This window comes from Spodoptera frugiperda, chromosome 31, assembly GCF_023101765.2.
Source record: "Spodoptera frugiperda isolate SF20-4 chromosome 31, AGI-APGP_CSIRO_Sfru_2.0, whole genome shotgun sequence".
In the NCBI taxonomy this organism is placed as follows: Eukaryota; Metazoa; Arthropoda; class Insecta; order Lepidoptera; family Noctuidae; genus Spodoptera; species Spodoptera frugiperda.
In genome coordinates, this window is record NC_064242.1 from 5,053,805 (window position 1) to 5,076,625 (window position 22,821).

At 38.0% G+C, this 22,821-nt stretch overlaps 5 protein-coding genes across 5 annotated transcripts; 1 reads left to right on the forward strand and 4 right to left on the reverse strand.

Annotated features, from left to right (window-relative positions):
• The first annotated feature begins 1,272 nt into the window (after window positions 1-1,272).
• On the forward strand, window positions 1,273-2,535 carry LOC118276403 (cuticle protein 16.5-like). Its single transcript, XM_035594701.2, has 2 exons — window positions 1,273-1,363; window positions 1,874-2,535. Exons 1-2 carry the CDS (start codon window positions 1,352-1,354, stop codon window positions 2,456-2,458), a joined length of 597 nt encoding a protein of 198 aa, XP_035450594.2. The 5' UTR covers window positions 1,273-1,351; the 3' UTR covers window positions 2,459-2,535.
• Window positions 2,536-2,817: 282 nt separating this feature from the next.
• On the reverse strand, window positions 2,818-4,064 carry LOC126912910 (pupal cuticle protein C1B-like). Its single transcript, XM_050707328.1, has 2 exons — window positions 3,938-4,064; window positions 2,818-3,586 (listed from the first exon to the last, which is right to left on the reverse strand). Exons 1-2 carry the CDS (start codon window positions 3,998-4,000, stop codon window positions 2,909-2,911), a joined length of 741 nt encoding a protein of 246 aa, XP_050563285.1. The 5' UTR covers window positions 4,001-4,064; the 3' UTR covers window positions 2,818-2,908.
• Window positions 4,065-4,921: 857 nt separating this feature from the next.
• On the reverse strand, window positions 4,922-6,249 carry LOC126912909 (cuticle protein 16.5-like). Its single transcript, XM_050707327.1, has 2 exons — window positions 6,129-6,249; window positions 4,922-5,758 (listed from the first exon to the last, which is right to left on the reverse strand). The coding sequence occupies exons 1-2, from the start codon at window positions 6,138-6,140 to the stop codon at window positions 5,024-5,026; spliced, it is 747 nt and encodes a 248-aa protein (XP_050563284.1). The 5' UTR covers window positions 6,141-6,249; the 3' UTR covers window positions 4,922-5,023.
• A 3,110-nt stretch (window positions 6,250-9,359) lies between these two features.
• Window positions 9,360-10,604, reverse strand: LOC118276002 (cuticle protein 16.5-like). The gene is made up of 2 exons (XM_035594128.2): window positions 10,528-10,604; window positions 9,360-10,350 (listed from the first exon to the last, which is right to left on the reverse strand). Exons 1-2 carry the CDS (start codon window positions 10,537-10,539, stop codon window positions 9,454-9,456), a joined length of 909 nt encoding a protein of 302 aa, XP_035450021.2. The 5' UTR covers window positions 10,540-10,604; the 3' UTR covers window positions 9,360-9,453.
• A 1,618-nt stretch (window positions 10,605-12,222) lies between these two features.
• Window positions 12,223-20,476, reverse strand: LOC118276094 (uncharacterized). Its single transcript, XM_050707182.1, has 4 exons — window positions 20,345-20,476; window positions 15,808-16,286; window positions 15,579-15,630; window positions 12,223-12,897 (listed from the first exon to the last, which is right to left on the reverse strand). Exons 1-4 carry the CDS (start codon window positions 20,354-20,356, stop codon window positions 12,382-12,384), a joined length of 1,059 nt encoding a protein of 352 aa, XP_050563139.1. The 5' UTR covers window positions 20,357-20,476; the 3' UTR covers window positions 12,223-12,381.
• Between the last annotated feature and the right edge of the window lie 2,345 nt (window positions 20,477-22,821).

Genomic DNA, 22,821 nt, shown 5'->3' on the forward strand with positions numbered 1-22,821 from the left:
TTATAGCTGACGGGACAAACACTGATAGATAAACATTCGGTATTCCAGTCATGTACTATGTAATAGCAGAGTAGAATAGATTTGTCACTAGGTCGTTGTTGGATTTAGAGGTTATATAAGTAAGATTTTTACCCCTTTTGACCCGTCGTAATTGCAACTGTTAGGGTGCTTTTCCACCACAGATGTGCGTTTGGCTGCCACCAATGACATTCATAGGTATACATAGTTTAGCACTGGTGGAAACGGACTCAGATAAGCTATGTTTTTATATGAAAAGATGCGTACTATGGATGGCTTTTCTACTATCGATACATCGCATACTCGAGCTGCGCATCTTCCTTGCACAGCTACATAGCTTAGTATCTGTGGAAACGGTCACATAGTTTCACAGCTTAGCTAATACATCTTCATAGCATAGCTACATAGCACATCTCTGGTGGAAAAACACCCTTGACCAAGGGATTTCAAGTCATATAGACTGCACGGTTGGCGCGGTGACTGGGCAACTGGCCGTCGTGCAACGAGTAGCGGGTTCGATTCCCGCACGGAGCAACTCTTTGTGTGATCCCCAAATTGTTGTTTCGGGTCTGGGTGTCATGTGTATGTGAAATTGTATGTTTGTAAACGCACCCACCATACAGGAGAAAATCCTAGCGTGGGCCAATGTTTTTTTTTTAAAGAAAAAAGAATAATTTCGATCGACACAGTTAAACGCGAGTTTCATTGTAAAAATGAAAGCAGAATCTACAGTAGTTTATAATGAAATTAGACTGTTTCTTGTTTAAGTATCTGCCGACTGCGGAAAAACAGGTTTCTGGTTCGATTCTCGCATCAAATTAAGATCAATGTGTTTTTTACAAAATCCACAATAATAGCATTGAGTTTGGAGTTGTGCCCAGTATTTGACAATAGACTTGCTGCTATCATAAAACTAGACAAAAATGGATGTAACTTACAATACAAAAGTGCACATTACTTGACCTCTGCTTACCACTTATAAACATTATCACTTATGAAACTAAAAGACGAGACGTTATATTATGTTTTAAGTCAAAATTTGCTGACTCATCAATTGCTCAGAGATTCGTAGTAGGTACCTTCGCGAATCTCTCTAGGCAAGAGTGAGAAGAAAAGTCTTCACACGTTTTTCACTGTTAAAATCTTACTCAACTAATAAAATAATTGCTCATACATAAACTCACTGACATTATAAGGCATTGACCGTTTTATATTTAAGGAATTGTAGTCCAATGTCTCCTGAAGTTTCAATGAGAAACACTCACAATTATTCATATAAAAACGAGAGTAAATGCTGCATTAATTACACTCGGCGACAAAACTTGACACCAACATGTACATCAAGGTACTTCAACCTACAGTTTTAAATCATAGTATTTGGTTTTACTTTGTTTTTGTGATATTAATTGTTTAGTTTTTGGCTAAATATGTTAAAATTGTGTTTTCAACATGTTTGAGCTTCAAGCGCTGCTTATAGTGCCATAATAAATGAGTTACTAAACCTGAGAATGGTTAATTGGGTTAAAGTCAAAGCATTTATTTCGATATAATCCTAAATTAGGTACCTTTGAAACGTCAAATTGAATTGTCCATCAGCCTTTTTGTCAGTGCAGTGCAGTGCTCGTTCCAAAGTGTACCTAGCTTTGAATAGAGAATAACGAACAAGAAAATTCATCTTACTTTTTAAATATCTGTCCATATCATAAAAAATTGCAATGGATTAACGTTAAAGTCTGACGATTTAGCTATTATACCTACTTGAATCAAATAAAAAAAGACGTCTGACGATTTAGCTAATACATTATAATTTTAAGTAAAAAAAACGCTAAAATTAACTTCTGCTTTCTGTCAACAGGTCACTGTATTATTGGGCGTGGTGAGTCTGGCCTCCGCTGGCCAACTGCTGGAAGCCGTTGAGCCTGCGTACAGTTCAGCTCCTGCAGTCTCCTCCGTGTCATTCACCTCTCATACGTCTCACTCTCCCGTCACATACGCATCAGCTCCTATCTACAAAAGTTATGAAAGCGCACCTATTGTAAAGTCCTACGAAAGTCCAGCCTATGCGTACTCCACTCCAATCGTAGCTAAGACTTACGCTGCTCCTGCAGTTACCTACTCTGCTCCAGTGTACGCCAAGTCTATCTCTCCAGCTGTCTCTTACTCTTCATACTCAAGCCACTCTGCTCCTCTGGCCTACGCCGCGGCTGCTCCCGTCATCGCCAAGACCTACGCCGCTCCTGCTTACACCACATACTCTGCCGCTCCCGTTGTGACTAAGGCTATCGTCCCAGCGGTATCTTACTCAAGCCATTCAGCTCCTATCGCTTACGCTGCAAGTCCCGTCATCGCGAAGTCCTACGCTGTTCCTGAAGTGGCCACATACTCCGCTGCTCCCGTATTAAAATCTGCAGTGACCTATGGTGCCAACTATGGCTGGTGATTTGTTTGTAGTTAAAGTTTTTAAAATAAAAATGTTTCAGACATAATGATCATGTAAATAAATGTTGTTGAAACTTATTTTGATGTTTTAATATACTTATTGTTGACTATTATTTTCTTTATATTTTAATACAACTTATCACAAGTTCGTATTTTTTTACTTAACTTAAAATTAAAAGTAAGAAAGAAATTAAATACGTCTAAAATTGTACTGTGAATAAAATAAATTCTTTGTATAGTAGTCACGCTTGCAAACCCTCAACCAACGAGGCAGATAATCGTTAAATTGTTTAGACAAATTGAAGAATATTCAGGAAATTAGAAAAAACTAGTGATTAGTAAAAATCAAACATAAAAAAATATTTTTATACAAGTTTTATTATGAGCATCGTATCAAATGAAGTACATAGGCATTTCTTAGGAATAAATAAGAAGAATCAATTGGTTTCATTTACCAACCGTAGTTGGCTCCGTAACCAGTGTAAGCGACGTGGGAGACGGCGGGAGCTGCAGAGTAAGTTACCGCAGCGGGAGCGGCGAAGGTCTTGGAGACAACGGGTGCGGTGTAGGCGGCAACAGCAGGAGCAGAGTACGCAACAGCAGGGGCTGCAGCAGCATAAGTCCTAGCAACGAATCGAGCCGGTTCCGCAGCAGCGAAAGTCCTCGCTACGAATCGAGCAGGTTCGGCAGCAGCGAAAGTCCTCGCTACGAATGGGGCAGAGTACGCGCGATAAGCAGGCGCAGCCGCAGTGAAAGTCCTCGTCTCTACAGGAGCAGTGTAATAGCTTGCAACTGGAGTAGCATGGGCGGCATAAGTCGCAAATGGTGCAGCTGCGGCATAAGTCGCCGCTGGTGCAGCCGCGGCATAAGTCACAGGTGATGATTGTCTGGTGAATGAGGAATAGGACACTGCTGGAGCTACAGCTTTGCTGAACACTGGGGCAGTGTAGGCTGCTACAGCTGGAGCAGCTTCATACGCAGCATATGCAGGTGCAGCATAGGCTGCAACTGGTGCAGCCGAAGAAAAGGAGACAGTGGAAACGGCGGGCGCGCTGTACGCAGCAGATGCTGCCGGAGCTTCCAGAAAACCGGCAGAGGCGACACTCGCCGCGCACAGGAAGACTAGAACCTGGAAAATAATGAAATAACGTGTTAAATTGAAGATTAAGTTGATTTACAAATAGATACAACAATTTGTTGTAAAGATAATTAATTGATTTATAGATAATCGTTTTTCGTAGGCTTTTTAATGGTCACTTTACACACAGATACCTTTCTTTTTGAGTGTGTATCTTGGAACTGTTTTCTGCCTATGGGTCAACAAACCAAGAATCACAATTAAGAAGCGATACAAAACAATTACAATTATTTGGAAGCACTTCGTATGTAGTTGGGAAAAGGCCAGAAGGAAAAAATAGCTTATAATTTCTTTTACTAGGTGAAAATATTGAGAAAAATGATTTTAAAAAGTCACAAGTACCTTGGTGTACATGTTTGTGTTAGACGTGGTTGTACGATGCAATACTTTTTGGAGCACTTGCATGCTCTTTTATATCAAACGTTTGCAAACTGGTTCATTGAATCCCAGCTTAAAGTAGTACTAACAGATTATAGTTCAATTTGTATAAGAGAGTAATATCGGTCAAGTGCGAGTGGTATACACGTGCCCAAGTGGAACGGAAAATGTTGTTCACATTTCCAAGTTGAGTTGTGGGTTCAAGGCATATGAAGTAAGTATGTGGGAGATCGTTAAATTAATTGAAATTATGTGTTCAGGTACATACATAAGCTGCTGTTTGCAGATAAGCTTAAATAGTATTGGTGTTTCTATGTCACTTGGAGAAGTTATGAATATTGTGCAAGTCTTTTCATACATTTGTTAAGTTATCAATTTATACGAGGACATCTTATTCACATACGATGTAACTATGATAATAAACATTTCTTCAGTTATACTAATATAGTTGAGGTATAGACTGGCTATTATCAGACATCTAGAAACGACTATAAAACCCCTAGAATCAATCAATGATGTTCCGAATGCTTTTTAGTTTAAACTTTTAAATTGTGGTATGCGGCCTACGGAACTTAGAAGACTAGTCACACTTAAAACCGGCCGCTTACGTTTTATGACTTTAAAATATGGGTTTTTTGAGATTTGTCAATTTTGGTATATGCATGTTTAACATAAAATGATTCTAGTAAATAATAAGAGTATAATATACTCTTATAATTTTAATTTAATTAATATTAATAATTAATAATTCAAAGTAACATCCAAATAGGGAGATTGCGGACTGCTTAGCAGGTTACCGGGGCTCCGGCTCGAAAAGCAGGTGTAGGAACGGGGTAGTTTTTAGTCAATAAGAGTATGACCCTTCTTTCACCTCGCCCAAGGCGAGGAGACATTAAATGATTTTTAAAAAAGGGTATTGCGAAGCAAAGTAAATTTAAAAACGAAAAATATTTTTCAATTTTTATTTCTTTTTGTATATACAGTCATTACAAGTATACAGCCCAAGATATTTTAAATAAATTATTTTTCTATCAACAAACAAACATGTTTTTACCATCCGTAGTTGGCTCCCAAACCAGCGTAGGTGACGTGGGAAACGGCAGGGGCGGCGGAGTAGGTCACCGCGGATTTCAGGACGGGAGCAGCAGCGTAAGTGGCAACCGCTGGGGCGGCGTAGGTCTTAGCTACCACAGGGGCAGCGGCGTAGGTGGTGACGGCGGGGGCGGCGTAGGTCTTGGTTACGACGGGAGCCGCAGCGTAGGCCACAGGTGCGGAGTGAGCGGAGTAAGAAGAGTAAGACACTGCTGGGGCGACAGCCTTAGCCACAACGGGAGCAGCGGCGTATGTGGTGTAAGCAGGAGCGGCGTAGGTCTTGGCGACGACGGGAGCAGCCGCGGCGTAGGCCAGAGGAGCAGAGTGGCTGGAGTATGAGGAGTAAGAAACAGCTGGTGCGATGGACTTGGCGTACACTGGGGCAGAGTAGGCTGCTACAGCGGGAGCAGCGTAGGTCTTAGCTACGACGGGAGCAGCAGCGTAGGTGGTGTAGGCGGGAGCGGCGTAGGTCTTAGCTACGACGGGACCAGCGGCGTAGGTGGCGTAGGCGGGGGCGGCGTAGGTCTTGGCGACGACGGGAGCGGCGGCGTAGGTCGCGACGGGAGCGTGCGAGGTGTGAGAGGAGAACGACACGGAGGAGACGGCGGGCGCTGAGCTGTATGCCACAGGGGCAGCAGCCTCTAGAAGATGGCCAGCGGAGGCGAGGCTCGCCGCGCACAAGAATACTACGACCTGGAATAAAAAGTTAGATTTAGAAAGCTTTTCAAATATTTTTCTCCCTACAGATAAAGTTGCTTTAAAGATAACTGACACATATTTGACATATTTTGTATGGAAAATATATCAAATTACTAATTAGTTAAATAATAGAAACTTTAACTGCCCTTAAAGCCCTTAATGTTATGAAATCCAAATTACAGGCTGAATTAATATTTTTTTACTAAATTGAGAATCACAACAGGAACTTCATGAGCAGTAATTGGTTTAAGGACCAATCAAGCAATGAAGCGTAATATAGAACACTTTTATATTAAAATTAGTTATAGCACAATAAAAAAAAACACTTGAATTTAAATGCAATAAAATTAAATCACTGTAGTACCTTGGTGTACATGTTTGTTTTGTATGAGGCTGTTGATTGTAATAATTTTTGGAGCACTTGCTTTCGCTTTTATATCGGCGTCTGCAAACTGGTATTAGCATTGAATCTCCATGAGATATTGCCTAGAGCTTATTTTGTTCCGTCAAGACAAAACCGGTCAAGCGCGGGTGTGAGTCACGCGTCGAGGGTAACGGCACAATTAGTATTTACGCAACCCTAGTAGTAGATCTGCAAGTAATGTTAATGTCAAGTTGTCATTATGTGGAGGCAACATTTGAGGACTAGAAACGGATGGGCTGGTGCCATTTGCCAGTTAGAATTACGCTTTACTTGTCAGGTGTAGTAATTAGCGTGGATTAATTTATTGTCCAGTCAAAAGTAATGCTGTTATGCTGTTCTGATATGCAAACGAGTATCGTAACTGACTTTGGTGCAGGTACCATAATTGCACAACTTGATTCCCCCTAGTTCTTTCCACCATCGAACCACAAGACACTCGGCGAAGCGTCACCGCTTCAAGCTTCCTTGTGCGAACTGCTAAGGAGTGAAATTCTTTGCCGGAGTCTGTGTTTCCTGATGGGTATAACCTGTGTGTCTTCAAGGCCCGAATGAATAGGTTGCTTATGGGCAGACGTGCTCATCACTTATCACCAGGTGAGGTAGCGGACAAACGTCGACCCATCAAATATATAAAAAAAAAAAATATGTATAAACTTATAATTCAATTTTCTCTAATAGTTTGTTTTCATCTTATAAATCTCTAAGTAAAATGGAACGACCAATTTACTCATGTTAAAGGTGTAATTTTTACTAAGTGTATCACTGGCTATAGCTACGCGGTTGTTTAAAACCAAAGGTTTAGCTAATTGCCGTATAACTGCTAATTACTGAGTATATTAACAATATTTTACTCGACTTGGGAATCGAACCCAAGACACAAATTATTCACGTTCAACAGAGCGACACTCCAACAAGGCCATCATTATCCATTCAATTTTTAAAGGCGTGGGCGATATAGTTGCACTATATTTTTTTTAACCGACTTCATTATTAAATGCACTGTTGGTGCCACGCAACGTGTAGCGGGTTCGATTCGCGCATGGATGGGTCTGGGTATCATGTGTATGTGAACTTATATAATTGTAAATGCACCCACGACACAGAAGAAAATCTTAATCTGGGGCAAGGTTTATCTAAAAATAAAAATATATAAAATAAAATTTTAGAGTAGTTTCAAAACTACTTCTTCAAAATATTGTGTTATTAGGTAGAACATATTGACTATAATATGATTTTATTATTGTTTAATTATATTTTTTGCGAATAAAATTACGTGACGAAACAACACGTGACTACTATTTTTTAATATAAAAGTATGGAAGGCAAGATGAAGAACAAAGAAAAGATAAATGAATGAAAGGATGATGTGTGATAGGGAAGAACGCTAAAGACAAATAAAGACACATATTATTCTGAACTATGTAAAGGCAAGAAAAATTAAGAAGTTTCATTGTATCGTCTGTTTGGGTAGTTTTAATAATTTAATAAAGTACTTGGCTTACAAAATTTTCGTATGCAGCAAATAATAACTAGAATTACAGGTGTTCAATATAATTTTACTATTTGAGCGGTAATGAATGTTGAATTTAAAATTAATTCCTAAGATCTCGTAGGTAAAATTTAAAATTGTGAATTTAAAGCTTCAATGATACCTGGTCATTTTTGAGCTTACTCATTCTTATTTCATGTTTATTTTTAATTTGTAAAAGGTTATAGTGTCGAAATTCTTAGTGAATTTGGAAAAACTATGTTTGTTATTTGTGATATTTTTTTTAACCTATGGATACCGTAATATCTTCACTTTTCGTTTTAATTAAAGTAAAAATATCTGAGGTGAAGGAGGTAAAGTTCAGCGGGTTTATGACATAGTAAGATGCAATTCAAGAAAACAAGAATCTCAATCGCTTTATGTAGGTACCGATTTCCGTTGCATCTATACTTTAACGGAAAATATCTTTCAAATGGTTATTACAACCTGTTTGCAGAAATAATTGCGAAATAATCTGATTATAGCTCAGCATCAAGTGCATTTTTGTTTGCCATTGCAATTTGTACCTTAGTCTAAATAATATTTTGGTCTAATAATGATAAACTCATTCCGGGTTCCTGAACATAACTTACTAGTTACTATGTTTTATAAAATTTTTTGCTATTTTATAATTTATTTTATTGATTTTTAATATATCAGGTCTGATTATTACCGGCCTTGGGAATTAGTGGGCTTTTTTTTTTTGAGGGGGGAAAGTCATCCAATGACTTCTCTCGCTCTGGGCGAAGCGAGATAGAGTGTCAGACTATTACTAACTAAAATCACCCCGTTCCTCTGTCTTGAACCAGAGTCCCGGGTTAACCGGGACTCTGGTTCAAAAGGCAATTGTAGTCCGCAGCTCCGGGGCAATTAGTGGGCTAGTGGGAACACTAACTAATAGGGTTATAGGGTTCAAAATAAAATATCTATTGTGGAAAAAGACTTTCATTTACCCAAGTTTCTTTAAAAAGACCTTAGGATATCTTAATCAATAATAAAAGTTAAACGTAACTAAACAAAATATTATGTTCCTTGTTCGTAAGATAAAACTTATCTCACCTTTAATACAAAATATCAATCTGTGGCCCTTCTGTAGTTTCTTTATCTTTGTCCTAATCATGAGGGGTTTGATTGATCAGCACTGTCAGTTGCAGGCCATCGACGTAAAGGTGACGCTCGCCTCCAGCTTAATTGCTTTACTAATGTACGAATATGTAGTAGCTGGGTACACATGTGTGTTGTAGTGAGAAATATATTAAACGATGGTGTTGTCTGAAAGATTATTAAACGTTCTTTGAATACTTTAGTTGTCTTGATACCAAACAAAGTGCCATGGCTTTTTTCGAGACATGTATACTTTTTAAGATTATTTAGACATCACTGACATACGGTGTTTGAAAATATCGTGAGGAAATTTGAGCTTATAATTTCTAATTATAATAAGTTTTAAATCGCCAACCCGCCTTGAGCAAGCGTGGTAATTAATGATAAACCTTCTCCGAGCGAGAATAGGCTTTTGGTCAGCAGTGGTTACTTAGAGGCTATAGGTAGATGTGATGTGATGTGAATCCTTTAGTCCGGAGTTTATACCTTCGGATATTCTTTGACTTTGTGGGTTTGTATAAATAAGTAAAATACAGAAATATTATTTTGTTTTTATTTTTCGTTCTTTACGAACATACAAACATTATTTACAGTTCATTATTGACTAACAATAAATATTTAACAACTTGGTATTTACCAACCGTAGTTGGCTCCGATTCCGGAGTAAGTGACGTGGGAGACGGCGGGAGCAGCAGAGTAGGTTACAGCGGATTTCAGGACGGGAGCAGCAGCGTAAGTGGCGACTGCTGGGGCGGCGTAGGTCTTAGCTACGACGGGAGCGGCGGCGTAGGTGGTGACGGCGGGAGCGGCGTAGGTCTTAGTTACCACGGGAGCGGCGGCGTAGGCCACAGGTGCGGAGTGGGAAGAGTAGGAAGAGTAAGACACTGCTGGGGCAAGAGTCTTGGTCACGACGGGAGCGGCAGCGTAAGTGGTGACGGCGGGGGCAGCGTAGGTCTTGGTGACAACGGGAGCGGCGGCGGCGTAGGTCACGGGTGCGGCGTGGGAGATTGAGGAGTAGGACACAGCAGGTGCTACTGATTTAGCGTACACTGGGGCAGAGTATACGGCTGGGGCAGAGGCATAGGTGTTGACGACTGGAGCAGAGTGGCTGGAGATGGTCTGGTGAGAGACAGCCTTCGCGACGACGGGGGCGGCAGCATAGGTGGTAACAGCGGGGGCGGCGTAGGTCTTGGCGTACGCGACTGGAGCAGAGTGGGTGGAGATGGACTGGTAAGACACGGATGGAGCGTAGCTCTTAGCTACGACGGGACCAGCAGCGTAAGTGGCGTAGGCAGGAGCGGCGTAGCTCTTAGCTACGACGGGAGCAGCGGCGTAGGTGGCGTAGGCGGGGGCGGCGTAGGTCTTGGCAACGACGGGAGCGGCGGCGTAGGTCGCGACGGGAGCGTGAGAGGTGTGAGAGGAGAACGACACGGAGGAGACGGCGGGCGCTGAGCTGTATGCCACAGGGGCAGCAGCCTGGAGGAGGTGGCCAGCGGAGGCGAGGCTCGCCGCGCACAGGAAGACTATGACCTGGAATTATAACACGAATAGATAAGTAACTTAATTACGTATTCAACAATTTGTCAACATTTCACTTATTCACTATTAGAAATCACTAATTTTTAAAGGACAACTATCTTAAACATGTTATCAAAATATAATATTGAAAACAAAAAATCTTTGAGAATCAAAATATCACTGCAGTACCTTGGAGTACATGTTTGTATTGAGTGTTGTTGTCGAGTGTAATTTTTGGAGCACTTACTCTCGCTTTTATATCGTCGTCTGTAAACTGGTATTGGTATTGAATCCCAGGTGGATCAGCCGCGGGCACTTTCCGTTTCAATGTCAAGGTACGGAGCCAAATATAGGCAGTTGTGTAATCTGCCGGAGGCATTCGATTTCAACCAGTACCATCATACACCGTATACGATTATAAGGAAGTTATTCTTGAAAATGGGTTTAAATAAAATTATTCAATGGCTTTTGATCTCATTAAACATAAAAAATGATTTATTTTGTATGTTATTATCAATAGGGATATCCGCTATAATATAAAATGCTAATTCAGGTAGACCAAGTAAGAATGAAACAACATTTTATGGAGATGGTCAATTTTTATTTTTCATTGATATGTCCAAGTTATTGCACGTTTCATTAATTTATTTACATACATTGGCAGTGTATGGCTTTCTACTGAAAAGTTCGGTTTCATTTTATTTACACGGATTAAAAGTTCAATTTGTTGGATTACCATCCAAGTTTGTTTCCGTAAAGAGCGTTACCGTAACCGGCTTGTCCATAATGCTATTGGTTGTTGATGTAAGTATGTGTTAACATACTATGTAAAGGTATGTAAAAATCATAGCGACTGAAGTTATTCAGTCGCTATGATTTTTACATACCTCTTTCGCTTCATCAACAATCATCAGTATTTTCTTGCATGTTCGTTGCCAATAGATGGACATATATCGCCAATCTGGTCATTATATGTCCATCTAGGTCGCTCTCTACCGATGTTTCCATTAATATCCCATCGTATACTACACCAGGTTGGGCTCGCTGTCATTGCAGCGGTAGTCCCCTCTTTGAGGAGTGGCTTGACAGGCGCCACGGCGTCCTCACCTCTGACGCAGGTGCTTACCGGACATGGAAGCTTCGGTAGGTTCCTGTTTCTGATTGGGCGGGAGGAAACGCCCGGGTGTCATCACTGCGAAGACCGCCCGGAGGACACGGTAGAACATACGCTTGCGGTCTGCCCTGCGTGGGCTGAGCACCGCCGTGTCCTCAGGGATGTGGTCGGCGACGGCGCCCTCTCGCGTCCGGCACTGATACAAGCCATGGTACGAGGGGGACTGGGATGCCGTCTCCTCCTTCTGCGAAGCAGTCATGCTAGCTAAGGAGGAGGCGGGGCGCGTGAGAGAACGAACCTCCTCACGCCCCAGCCGTCGCGAGAGACACTCCGGGCGTCGGGGATCGCGCGACGATCTCCGGCCACCGTAAGTGCGGGTCTGCGGACGGTGAGCAAGGGTAGCTCGCCGCCTGACCAGAACCAGAGCCGGCGTTCGCGTTCCGCACGCGTCAAAGAGCCATCAGACCACCACAGATGGGGCCCAGTAGGGCTGATGCCTAATCCGGAGCTGCGGACTACCTAGCGGGTTTACCGGGGCTCCGGCTCGACGGGCAGGAGTAGGAACGGGGTGGTTTTTAGTCAGTAAGAGTCTGACACTCCCTCTCGCCTCGCCCAAGGCGGGAGAAGTATTGGATGATTTTCCCCCCTCAAAAAAAAAAAAAAAAAAAAAAAAATACTACACCAGGTATAGGTATTTGTATGTTAATCTGTACCTATTTAAGTATAATATTATTCTTTATCAGGTAGACCAAGTAAGAATGAAACAACAATTTATGGAGATGGTCAGATTTTTATTTTCATTGATATTTTCAAGTTATTGCACATTTTATTAATTTATTTACATACATTGGCAGTGTATGGCTTTCCATTGATACTCATAAGTACGGTTTCATTTTATTTACACGGATTTAAAGTTCAACGTTGTTGGATTACCATCCAAGTTTGTTTCCGTAAAGAGCGTTACCGTAACCGGCTTGTCCATAGCCACCATAGCCGTATCCACCATAACCACCGTACGCACCAGAGTAGCTAGGAGAGTGCTCTTTGTAAACAGACACTGAGGATACAGCATCACCAAGACCATGAGCTCCGTAACCAAGGTTATTGTAACCGTTGTAACCATGAGCGCCGTAACCCAGGTTGTTGTAACCATGAGCGCCGTATCCAAGACCACTGTAACCACCAAGAGCGCCAGAGTATCCACCGTGACCGCCGTAGTATCCACCATGAGCTCCGGTATCAGGGACCACTTTGGTTACTGAAGTGTATGAGGTAGCTGGGCCGTAACCTCCGTAGCCGGCACCATAGCCTCCGTATCCATAGCCGTTGCCGTAGCCGGCGCCGTAGCCTCCATAGCCGCCGTATCCTCCATGGCCGGAGTAGCCGCTGTTGTACAGGGCTCCTGCATGGGCCAAGCCAAAGAGGCAGATAGCTACTGCGACGATCTGTAATTTAATTATAATTTTGATTATTTTATGGATATAAGGAAGTAGATAAAGTGATAACCGCCACGTCGGACACTGGTGACCGACGTTTAGCGGAGGATTTGCCTTCAACAGTTTTCTTTTGACAGTTAATGCTTTAATGAATATGCTGATAAAAGTAAAAGGATTTTAGAGGTAGAGTATCGATTATGGATTTTTAATATATTTGATAGAATTTTAACAGCTTAACCGTAAAGATCTGAAATCATTGATAGGCCATCGCTAACATGCCTCAAACAATTAGTGTTTGAGGTAGGTCAGTATCAAATATGGTTTTGAATAAATAAGTAAATGACATATTATAATGTTTTTAAATATAAAGCAATTAACACTAACAATAACATTTAATATTTTCATTAAACAATTAGTGTTGATATCTGAATGCAAATGATATAATTTGCAACTTAGTGCTATTCAATTAAGACTTAAAATTGAATGGTGTAATTAAGATTTAAAGACTTTACCTTAGTGAACATTTTGCTGGTATATCTTCAACGATGATGAGTTGAATGTGTTTCAAGCTATTGTTTCACTCTTTTATATTAAAAACGTAGGAAACAAACTACTCTTTTTCAAGGTCCCATTAGATTTTGAGAAAAACGGAGCGTGACGGATTTAATTAGACTTACGTTTTAATGCAGTATTAACTAATATATTGACTGAAATCTTACAAGCAATACTCCGCTCTACGTCTCTTGCAATTAAGCTGATACTTCTATGCATGTCCAAGATAAAATCTTTATTGTTTTATCTTGAGAATGGTTGTACTAGGGTTGGCATTAGTGTAAAATACAAAATACGTTGTAATTATTAATTAATTACGTTTAAGTATTTGATACATGATAATTGTTGTGTTTAATATTTTTTTTCTTATACTTTATTCGAACATTATAATATGATTAAAGTTAAACCAGTTAATCGCATTTCATAGTTACAATTAATAAATTAAAACTTCTATTGTATGCAGATGAACTTTAAGTCGGTATGACCTTGGCTTAATAAAAGACAATCGATTGAATGAGAGCACATCTGTTCGTAGGTTAAAATGAGATGTTAAATTTTGTACTAAAAGGTACCTATGATAAAATTATCTATTGTGGTGCGTGTTTATTAGTGTAGCAGTGGATTTATTTGTTTTTTTTAAAAACCCGCCCCAGGTTTTTCCACTGTATCGTTGGTGCGTGTAAAAACATACAAGTTCACATACACATGGCACCCAGACCCGAAACAACAATTTCTAAATCACACAAAGAGTTGCTCCATGCGGGAATCGAAACCGCTATACGCTGCGCGGCAGCCGGTTGTCCAGCCACCATGCCAACCGCGCAGTCAATTCCAAAAAGTGTCGTCAAACCGTGAGAAAGATCTAGTATTACATATACGTATAGATAAACATCTCATTGAAAAAAGTAGGTAATCTTCTTATAAATCACTACAATGCAATTAATTTGCATTTTGTCGAAATTGTGCCAATGTATTCCTTGAAGTGAAGTTATGTCATATTGACAAGTTAATATTGTAATTTTGCAAATAGTGCACTAGACGTGAAATTCAATTGAAATCTGTTTATTATCATAGATGTGTTATTTTTTTTGCAACGTTAAGCCTTTTAGCCTGCAATGGTAGGCAGAGGTGCACATTACGGCACGTAATGCCACTGTACAATGTACACCCACATTGCACCAATTGTTTTATAAGTCATATGTAATAGGGTGAGCCTATTGCCATATACCGGACACAATTCCAGACTCCGTGCTACAACTGAGAAAATGCGAAAAAGCCCAGCAATAACTTTGCTTGACACGGGAATCGAACCTGAGCCGAGACAGACCCCTTTCTCCCCATACACCGGACATATATCGCCAATCTGTTCGATAAATGTTCATATAGGGCGCCCTCTACCGACAGTCCCATTCATATCTGCTCTGTATACTTCTTTCGTGAATCTGCTTTCACCCGTCTTTTCTACATGTCAAAACCATCGTGACATTCCCTTTTCAATCCTTGTCACTACAGCCTCTTTCAATAATATTGACACAATTTTTCACTCGATCATTCAATCTAATTTATAGGTATTATGTTGTATATTATACCAGAATCAATAATCCTCTTAGTCAGCGTTGATCTCTATAGATATTACTATAGATACGTACCTATACTTCACCGGGTATGTGTATGTTAATCTGTACCTATTTAAATATCTGTATAATATTATTCTTTATCTTGGAAATTAATTTTTAAAGTGATATTGCTATTAAATGTACGGTAATGTTTAATAGGAATACTCTTTATTTAATTTAAGTCTGCCTTTACTTTTTTAACGAGTAATTCAGGTGACAGAGATTTGGACGATGTTAATAAAGTTTTACAGCTAATTTGGTGAATCCTACAATAACACTGGATTAGGTATCTTGCAGTAATCATTACAAATACTATTGATCAATTTCTTATGGTCTATATAGTTTGGGAAAATATAACATCTAGGTGGGGTGAACAATCCATGCAGTTATTCACGACATAGGTTTAAAAGTAAGCTTTGAAATTTTTCGATTCGAATTTCGTGAATACTACGATATAATTGAAAAAAAATACCTACAGATACCGTAAATACAGTTTTGTTTGTGGAGATAGCGGAAAATCACAAGGTTGATGTAGGTAATATTTTGATGGAAGGGATCATTTTCAATAATGGAACTGAATAAAAAATAAACAAAACTTTACTTATACAGGTACAAGTTTATTAAATAACCAGGTACATAGAACGGTAATTTACAGCTGCTATAAATTAAAACAGTCATACGATACATAGAAAAATAGAATATTTACATTTTCATTCCAATATGGTATGCATTGTACATATTCCTTGCTTACCAGAGGTATTTAGCGCCGTGACCGTAGCCTGAACCGTAGCCGTAACCAGATCCATAACCGTAGCCGGAGCTATAGCCGTGGCTAGCGTAGCCAAGACCGCTGTAGTCATGAGCACCATAACCTTGGCTGTACGACACGGTGTAAGGCGCATATGACGCGTAAGAAACAGGGGCTACATAAGACTTCACAATAGGCGATGAATGTACTTGGTAGCGAGAGACAGTAGAGATCGCTGGGGCGTATGATACTGCGGGAACGACGGCGGGAACAACAGCCTTGATGACAGGAGCTGCTACAATAGTCTTGGCTACTACTGGAGCAGTGTAGGCAGGGGCCACATAGCTAGCGTAGCCGCCGTAACCGTAGCCTGATCCATAGCCGATGCCAGAGCTATAGCCTAAGCCTGATGCGTAGCCAAGGCCACTTCCATGCCAGCCGCTGGCGCGGGTCAGGCCAAACAGGCAGATAACGGCAACAAACTGTAACAAATAAATGTTTTATTTAATTGACGCTTGAGTTATTGAATTATGTGATACAATTGTGCATTGTGTACGGTGCATAGAGTGCATATTTTTAACGGTAAGACTTTGTTTTGAAAGCGTATCGAAGGACCACACGGTTTTGGAATAGGGTTATACGTAAACAAAGGAAACAACAATGTAATTTGTTGGCCTAACATGTTATTATGTTAACTAATAGACAACATACGACACACATATTAGACACGTAGTAATCGATTCCTTAGCTTAGAAAACAAGGAAAACATATTTCTATCTTCTAAAACAACATCAATTACATTATCCAAATATACCTAAATATTTCTCACGACTATGACTTCACATCTTGATAACCGAATAGCGTGATGACACGACATTTAGGCTACTTCAAAAGTAGGGCCATATCTTGGCCCGTCTGCCGTCACCGGTCGTTAGGGTACTTTCGAGGCCAAAACCTTGACAATTGCGAAACCAGACGCATGCAGGTGACAGTAACAAGACAATCCTACGTACGTACTTAAATTAATAACATAGCAATCATCTCTGTAATGTCTACTTGAAATTATACTCTTTATGGGATGAGGAAGAGTTTTAATTGCTTGAGAACTGTTTCTGTGATAAAGAGTGTGAAGGAATGGCCAAAAGACTAATTTTTGTTTATACATTACTAGCGACCAGCCCCAGCTTCGCATGGATGCAATGGTGATATATTATACATGTATTATATATATAAAACTTTCTCTTGAATCGCTCTATCAATTAAAAACACACATTAAAATCTGTAGCGAAGTTTGAAAGACTGAAGCATACAAAGGGGCATAGGGACAGAGAAAGCGACTTTGTTTTATACTATTTAGTGATTTGTTTTTGTTACCAACTTTAATGTAATGTAGATAGATATTTAGAAACAACAACAGTTTGGGCATTGCATATTTATACACCAGTAACATTTTGTTATTTAAATCCACCAAAATTAATTTATTTGATGATAAAGCTTGTGCAATAATGCAGTGGATTTAAATAACAAATAGCAGTGACAGATTGGTTTGGACCACAAGGACTCATACTGTTACGCAAACTATCCAGTGTTTGACACATGTAAGCTTAAATCTAGATAAATGGTTTAGTCAGACTTGATTCGCGAGGAACCTAGTCTATATTGTATAGTTAGTTACGTAATAAGTTCTAATTGTAGGTGTATGGGTTCAGTAATATAATGCACGGTATTTAGTTGACCGAAAGACCAGATTGACGCAATTTTATAAATATAGCAATTTTTGGATGCTTGCGTACTAGCAGATACTGACTATTTGTTCTTGTTTTCTTTATGTGAGTTGTATAGGAAATCTCCCAGAGTACAGAAATGTGCATTTCAACTTCTGTGATATATTATATTTAGTTGGTTAATTTAGTTAGGTTTTTTAACAGGGACAATTTAATGTATTAAAAAATGGACCGTCTGTTATCGCACATAAATCCGGAGCTGCGGACAACGTAACAAGTTACCGTGTCTCCTGGTAAAGGCAGGAGTAGAAATGGGGTGGTTTTTAATCATTAAATGTCTGACAATGTCCTTCTCGCCTCACCCAAGGTGGGAGAAGTCATATGATTTTCTCCCCACATAAAAATTTGCAAGTCGCAGGGCACTGTCTACTTAATCATATTAGCCATAAATGATTTACGATGATGTTGATTGCTTATGTGACAGATTATTACGAAAGCAGTAGGTGATGGTTGAGATTTAAAACCAGTACAACTAAAGGCCACCGTTCCTAAGAACTAGGTTAGGTAAGACCGAATAATAGTAAGTAATCTGGTTTATGTTTGAATCTTGACGAAACTGTTAAATGTGTACGAAAATCTTATACGTTTAGCCAGGTTAATTATTTGGTATACAGGACGATTAGTATGAGTTTGCTTAACGTTTAAATTAAACAAAAAGAAAAGCGCGTTCGTTTCGTTTTCGTTAAACGTAAAGCAAATTTGTACTTAAGGTGCAGGTAAGAAAATAAAGATAGACTCAGTACAGAAAAATTACTTTATGTAACATTAAATTATATCGTTTTTAACGATACGATAATATCTTTTGTAACCATTTTTCAGCTTAGTTGCTCAACCAAAGGTACTGTGTCTCTACCGAATCAATTTTTATTTACGTACCTACATACTAAATTACTGAGCTGACTGTTCATACAGAGCTATCTAGCAAATAAGAGTGGTAGAAAACATGCAATTGAGCATATTATACACGACTAATTTACTTGAACGTGCAAATATTACGAACAAAACTGGTTCAGTGCATTTAAACAATTAAAATATTTACATCTCCTCTTTGTTTCTGAAATTGACGCTAATTCTTAATTATAATTGCTTTAATGGAATGTTAAAACATTAAAAGATGGTTAATGGTGAATAAAAAGTAAACAGCGGCACTTTAAAAATGCAGTTAAAAGTTATAATTGTTTTAAGTGACAATAACAACTACTTGTAATATGAGTGTCGTTAGTCGAGTGGTCTGGTAACTTCGATTACCCAGCTAAAGGTATTGGATTCGATTTTCAGTTGAGACAAAATTGGAATTTCGATTCAAAATCTGTATAATTGTTAAGATTCTAAATAATTTTCCGTTACATTTAGATTGTAGTCGGCCGCAAAAATAATGAAAGATAAAAGAAAATTTAAGATTCTTTAGGATTGGTGCCTACACAGATAAATTCGGTCCTAAGATCCGCTAAATTGTAATGTATTTTTTTATCCCTAAATTCTTTCGAGACAATTTGATGTGTCAAGTTGAAAAATTTATGAATGAACATTTATTCTTTTTTTATAATGAAAGCTATTTTTAATGCGTGAAGTAGGTAACTGGTTATTAAGGAAATGTAGGTTTTTATCACAATTTTAACGGTAAATAAAGAGCACATTACAATAAACTTTAGAAGTAGTGTTCAAGTCAAACGGCGCAACTCAACAAATAGAATCTCACAAAGTGGGATTATAACTGACCTAAAAGGTCTATTAAAATACATGTTTGTTCGTAGAGTACCTTGGAAACAAAGCACAATGAAAAGTTGAATATTTTTGTATTAAATATAATGTACATTGTAAGTACATACAATGTAAGTAGCAAAATTTTTGAAGTTGAAACTAAAATTTTATGGGATAAAGGAAGAGTTACGTTAGTTATGTTTACGGGCCTACAAAGCCAAGAAATTTAAAAAAAAATTCAAGCTTTCAAGCACAAAAATAATTTTCGGATGCCTGTAGAAATATACGTTCTGGCAAAGTTCCAAAAGTGTGCTAACGTCACCATTTCACTAATCTAGACGACCATAACTTAGACACAAAAATAGGAAGTATTATTTTAACTGTCTAGACTCCCAGTGCCTTTGAAAGTAATTAAAAAAGTATACCTACCTTAGAAAAACTTCTATCAATAGTAATATCACCTCAGTTATAAATATTGCAATTGTTTTTAGCGATAGGACCAAAATATTTTTATTGGTCTTTTACTGGTCCTTCTGGATTATATCCAGTGCACAATGAAATTGACGTCACGATACTGTCAGTTAGGTGCTACCAATCCTGTCAGTTTGGAAGCGTTAGGTTGAAAATTCCAGTTGTCGGCTATACGCCAAATTCTAACGCGTTCAAAAGTTTGTGAGCGACGGCTAAAAATGTCAGCACTATGCAGCCATAGTGGAAAATGCACCTCCACAGGGCAGCCCCTGTGAAGGTACTTTTTCCAACGTTTTTGCGAATAAACAGCTATTTTGTAATTTAATGGACTCCAAAATATGAAACGGAATGAAATAAATTTTGAAAAACACAAGATTTGAATTTAGTCCAAATAAGCTAATTGCAAATTTTTCAAAAATTAGGATAAAAAAGTAGGTATTTCGAAATAAAAGCAACTTATCACTATTAACACCACTAAAACTTGAACACTGCACTTTTAACGCAACACTATTTAATATTCGCATACTTTAGTTAAAATCCTTGAAAAGATGCATTTAAGCGATGTATTTAATCACTAATCTTACCTTAGCGATCATTTTGATGTGGATTCTTGGAATATAATGCGTTGAATGTTAGGCAAACGAAAAATGTCAGCTTATATATTATACGAAATCTCAGGAAACAAAGTGGCCTCGCTATTGTCAAGTTTCTAGGTAATTTTAGTAAAATGGCGCATAATCGTATTACAAATGGTGTGCATAAGGTCTCTTTTAATTTTTTTATAATTTTTATAACATTAAAATAATAAAATGTGAATGAAGGTGAACTAATTTGGTGTATACTTAAATGTTTAATGATACAGGAAGTGTATAATGTGCATTTTATTTGTGTTGCAATGGGGTCGGCTCACATTTTATTTTGTTTTTTCAGAGTTCATTCAACGCTAAGCCTCCACAGTTCTCGCTTGTAGAAACTGTGTATTTTTTTTCTATGACATTAACCAATAGAATATTTTAATATTTTGAGTATTCACTTAATAAGTATTTTTTACACTAGGAGGAATGAAATGGTCATTGAAAAATATGTTAGTGGTCCTTTGATCCGTAATTTCTTAAATATTGATGATGGGTAGTTGTCGGTTTTGTATTAGTATTTACTTTATACAGCTAGAGCGTAACCCATACAATTGCTCTTTTTAAGTGCTTAACATAAGTGACTTCTCAAAATGATGTAGCTAATAATCTTGTGTGAGACAGAGTCAGCTGGCACATCAGGTTGGGCGAAAGATTGCAAGCGTGACGAAGAAGAAGGGTTCAATTTCTGAATAGAATCAGAATAATGGTAACTCTGTTAGTAATAAATTAAAACTGCTATTGTGACTGATAAAATTATTCGTTTAATTTGAAAATTATAATTAGATAAATATGCATTTTTGTTTATTTCTTACTATGACACAAAACTTTTGATATTTTGTGATTTGTGATGTGTAGTGGAAAATACCAAATTATGTAGAATAAATACAAGTTTTTTAGATCTGTGTGGACTATTTTTTATTTTGCTGATTAGTAACCTACAATTCATCTAAATATAACTTTATTAAATGGATTTATTTCAAGATCGACCATTATTACATTAATAAATTATATTGTCATTTAAAATGCATTTAATTAAGATTTCATCAGTATAATAATATTGATTATGCAGATTGACATAACATTTTTAGATTCGATAGAATTTTACCTGTTGATGTTTTGGGTGACCTATTTAAATCAGGGTGCCTAGACAAATGTCAATCGCTATTTATAAATAGATTCTACGTTTTAAAAACAAAGTCATTATTAATATTAATTTAATTAGGAGATTAGTTGGTTGTTTAGAAGCTAGTCAATAATATTATTCAATTTATTATTGGAAATAATTGTGATTATTATTTCAGGTCAACCTTTTATTTATTAACTTCTAATTTATCACTCAACGTCTAACACAAGTGTTAGCTAGTGACTGAAGTAATACTGTCCTGTAAAGAAAAATACTAAAGTAATACAATTCTGTAAGATACGTTTTCTTTAATCAAAAGAAAATATCAATTCAATCCATTAAGGAAAGCGTAAGGTAGTAGATGTGAGATAAGGATTAGTCACGGCTTCATGCACTTCACAAATATTAAAGGAAGGCCATTAGGACTAGTTAGTTTACAGTCAGTAATGTATATTAGAGCGAGCTTTCCTTATTTTCCTGTAAATTGTTCAGTTTTTAAATAAAACTCAATACAAACAAATAAACTCCCACTGAATCCAAGACACACTTACACTTATTAGTTCCTTTTTATACCAAAAAGGCTAAGTAGTATGTCCTAAGGTCAAAAGTTGCAAAGAGGTCGCTGACCCATAGGCTGGCAGGCAGCTCGATAACGAGTCACGAGCAAAAACTAGGTACATACGGCATACAGATCGAGCTATACAAAACCAACTTATCATGGTCTCGCTTTGTATGATCTTTCCTCACATTCGACGATCAGTTTATACCGGTTTTCCATTGCTTGATGTGTACATAAGCGTGTGTAATATCTACATATATTTTGTAATATGTTTATCAACTTACATACTACGACGCCCTGCGGCGTTTCGTTTCTAAATAAATATTTTTAGCAATATGACTAATGATCTTAAGCTTTTATTAGGTGCTAGTGTCTATTATTAGTGACATGGGTTGTATGACTGCTTTTATTTATTGATTAATGCTTTTGATACAATGATTTGATATTGCTCGTTGATTGACTCTAATTATAATGTTTATTTTGCTAAAGTGTAACATAAGGATTACTTTATTTATTTTTGTCTTTGTCTTTCGTGGTCCTTTTTATCGTTGAAGGCAGTTATAATACCACAAAAATCAAGTTGTAAGCTGTTCTTACTGAAGGCAAAGAGAGTTCACTAATTCTATTAACCAGATTAAAATATTGAGTTATTTTAAAGTATCTAATTAATATTTATCAATTTACCAAAAGGTTACTTGTTGCATTAGTAAGATAGTTATCTTATAAAGATCGTTATAAAGCCAC

Excerpts from the sequence above, each read along its gene's own strand:
- LOC118276094 (XM_050707182.1), bottom strand. Across the intron at positions 15,631-15,807 it reads CACGGCGCTAAATACCTCTG|TTCCATTATTGAAAATGATC; the intron begins GTAAGCAAGGAA and ends TTTTTTATTCAG. Across the intron at positions 12,898-15,578 it reads ATATTACCTACATCAACCTT|ATCGTCGCAGTAGCTATCTG; the intron begins GTGATTTTCCGC and ends ATTAAATTACAG.
- LOC126912910 (XM_050707328.1), bottom strand. The coding sequence starts at position 4,000 with ATGCAAGTGCTCCAAAAAGTATTGCATCGTACAACCACGTCTAACACA. Across the intron at positions 3,587-3,937 it reads ACACAAACATGTACACCAAG|GTTCTAGTCTTCCTGTGCGC; the intron begins GTACTTGTGACT and ends ATTATTTTCCAG.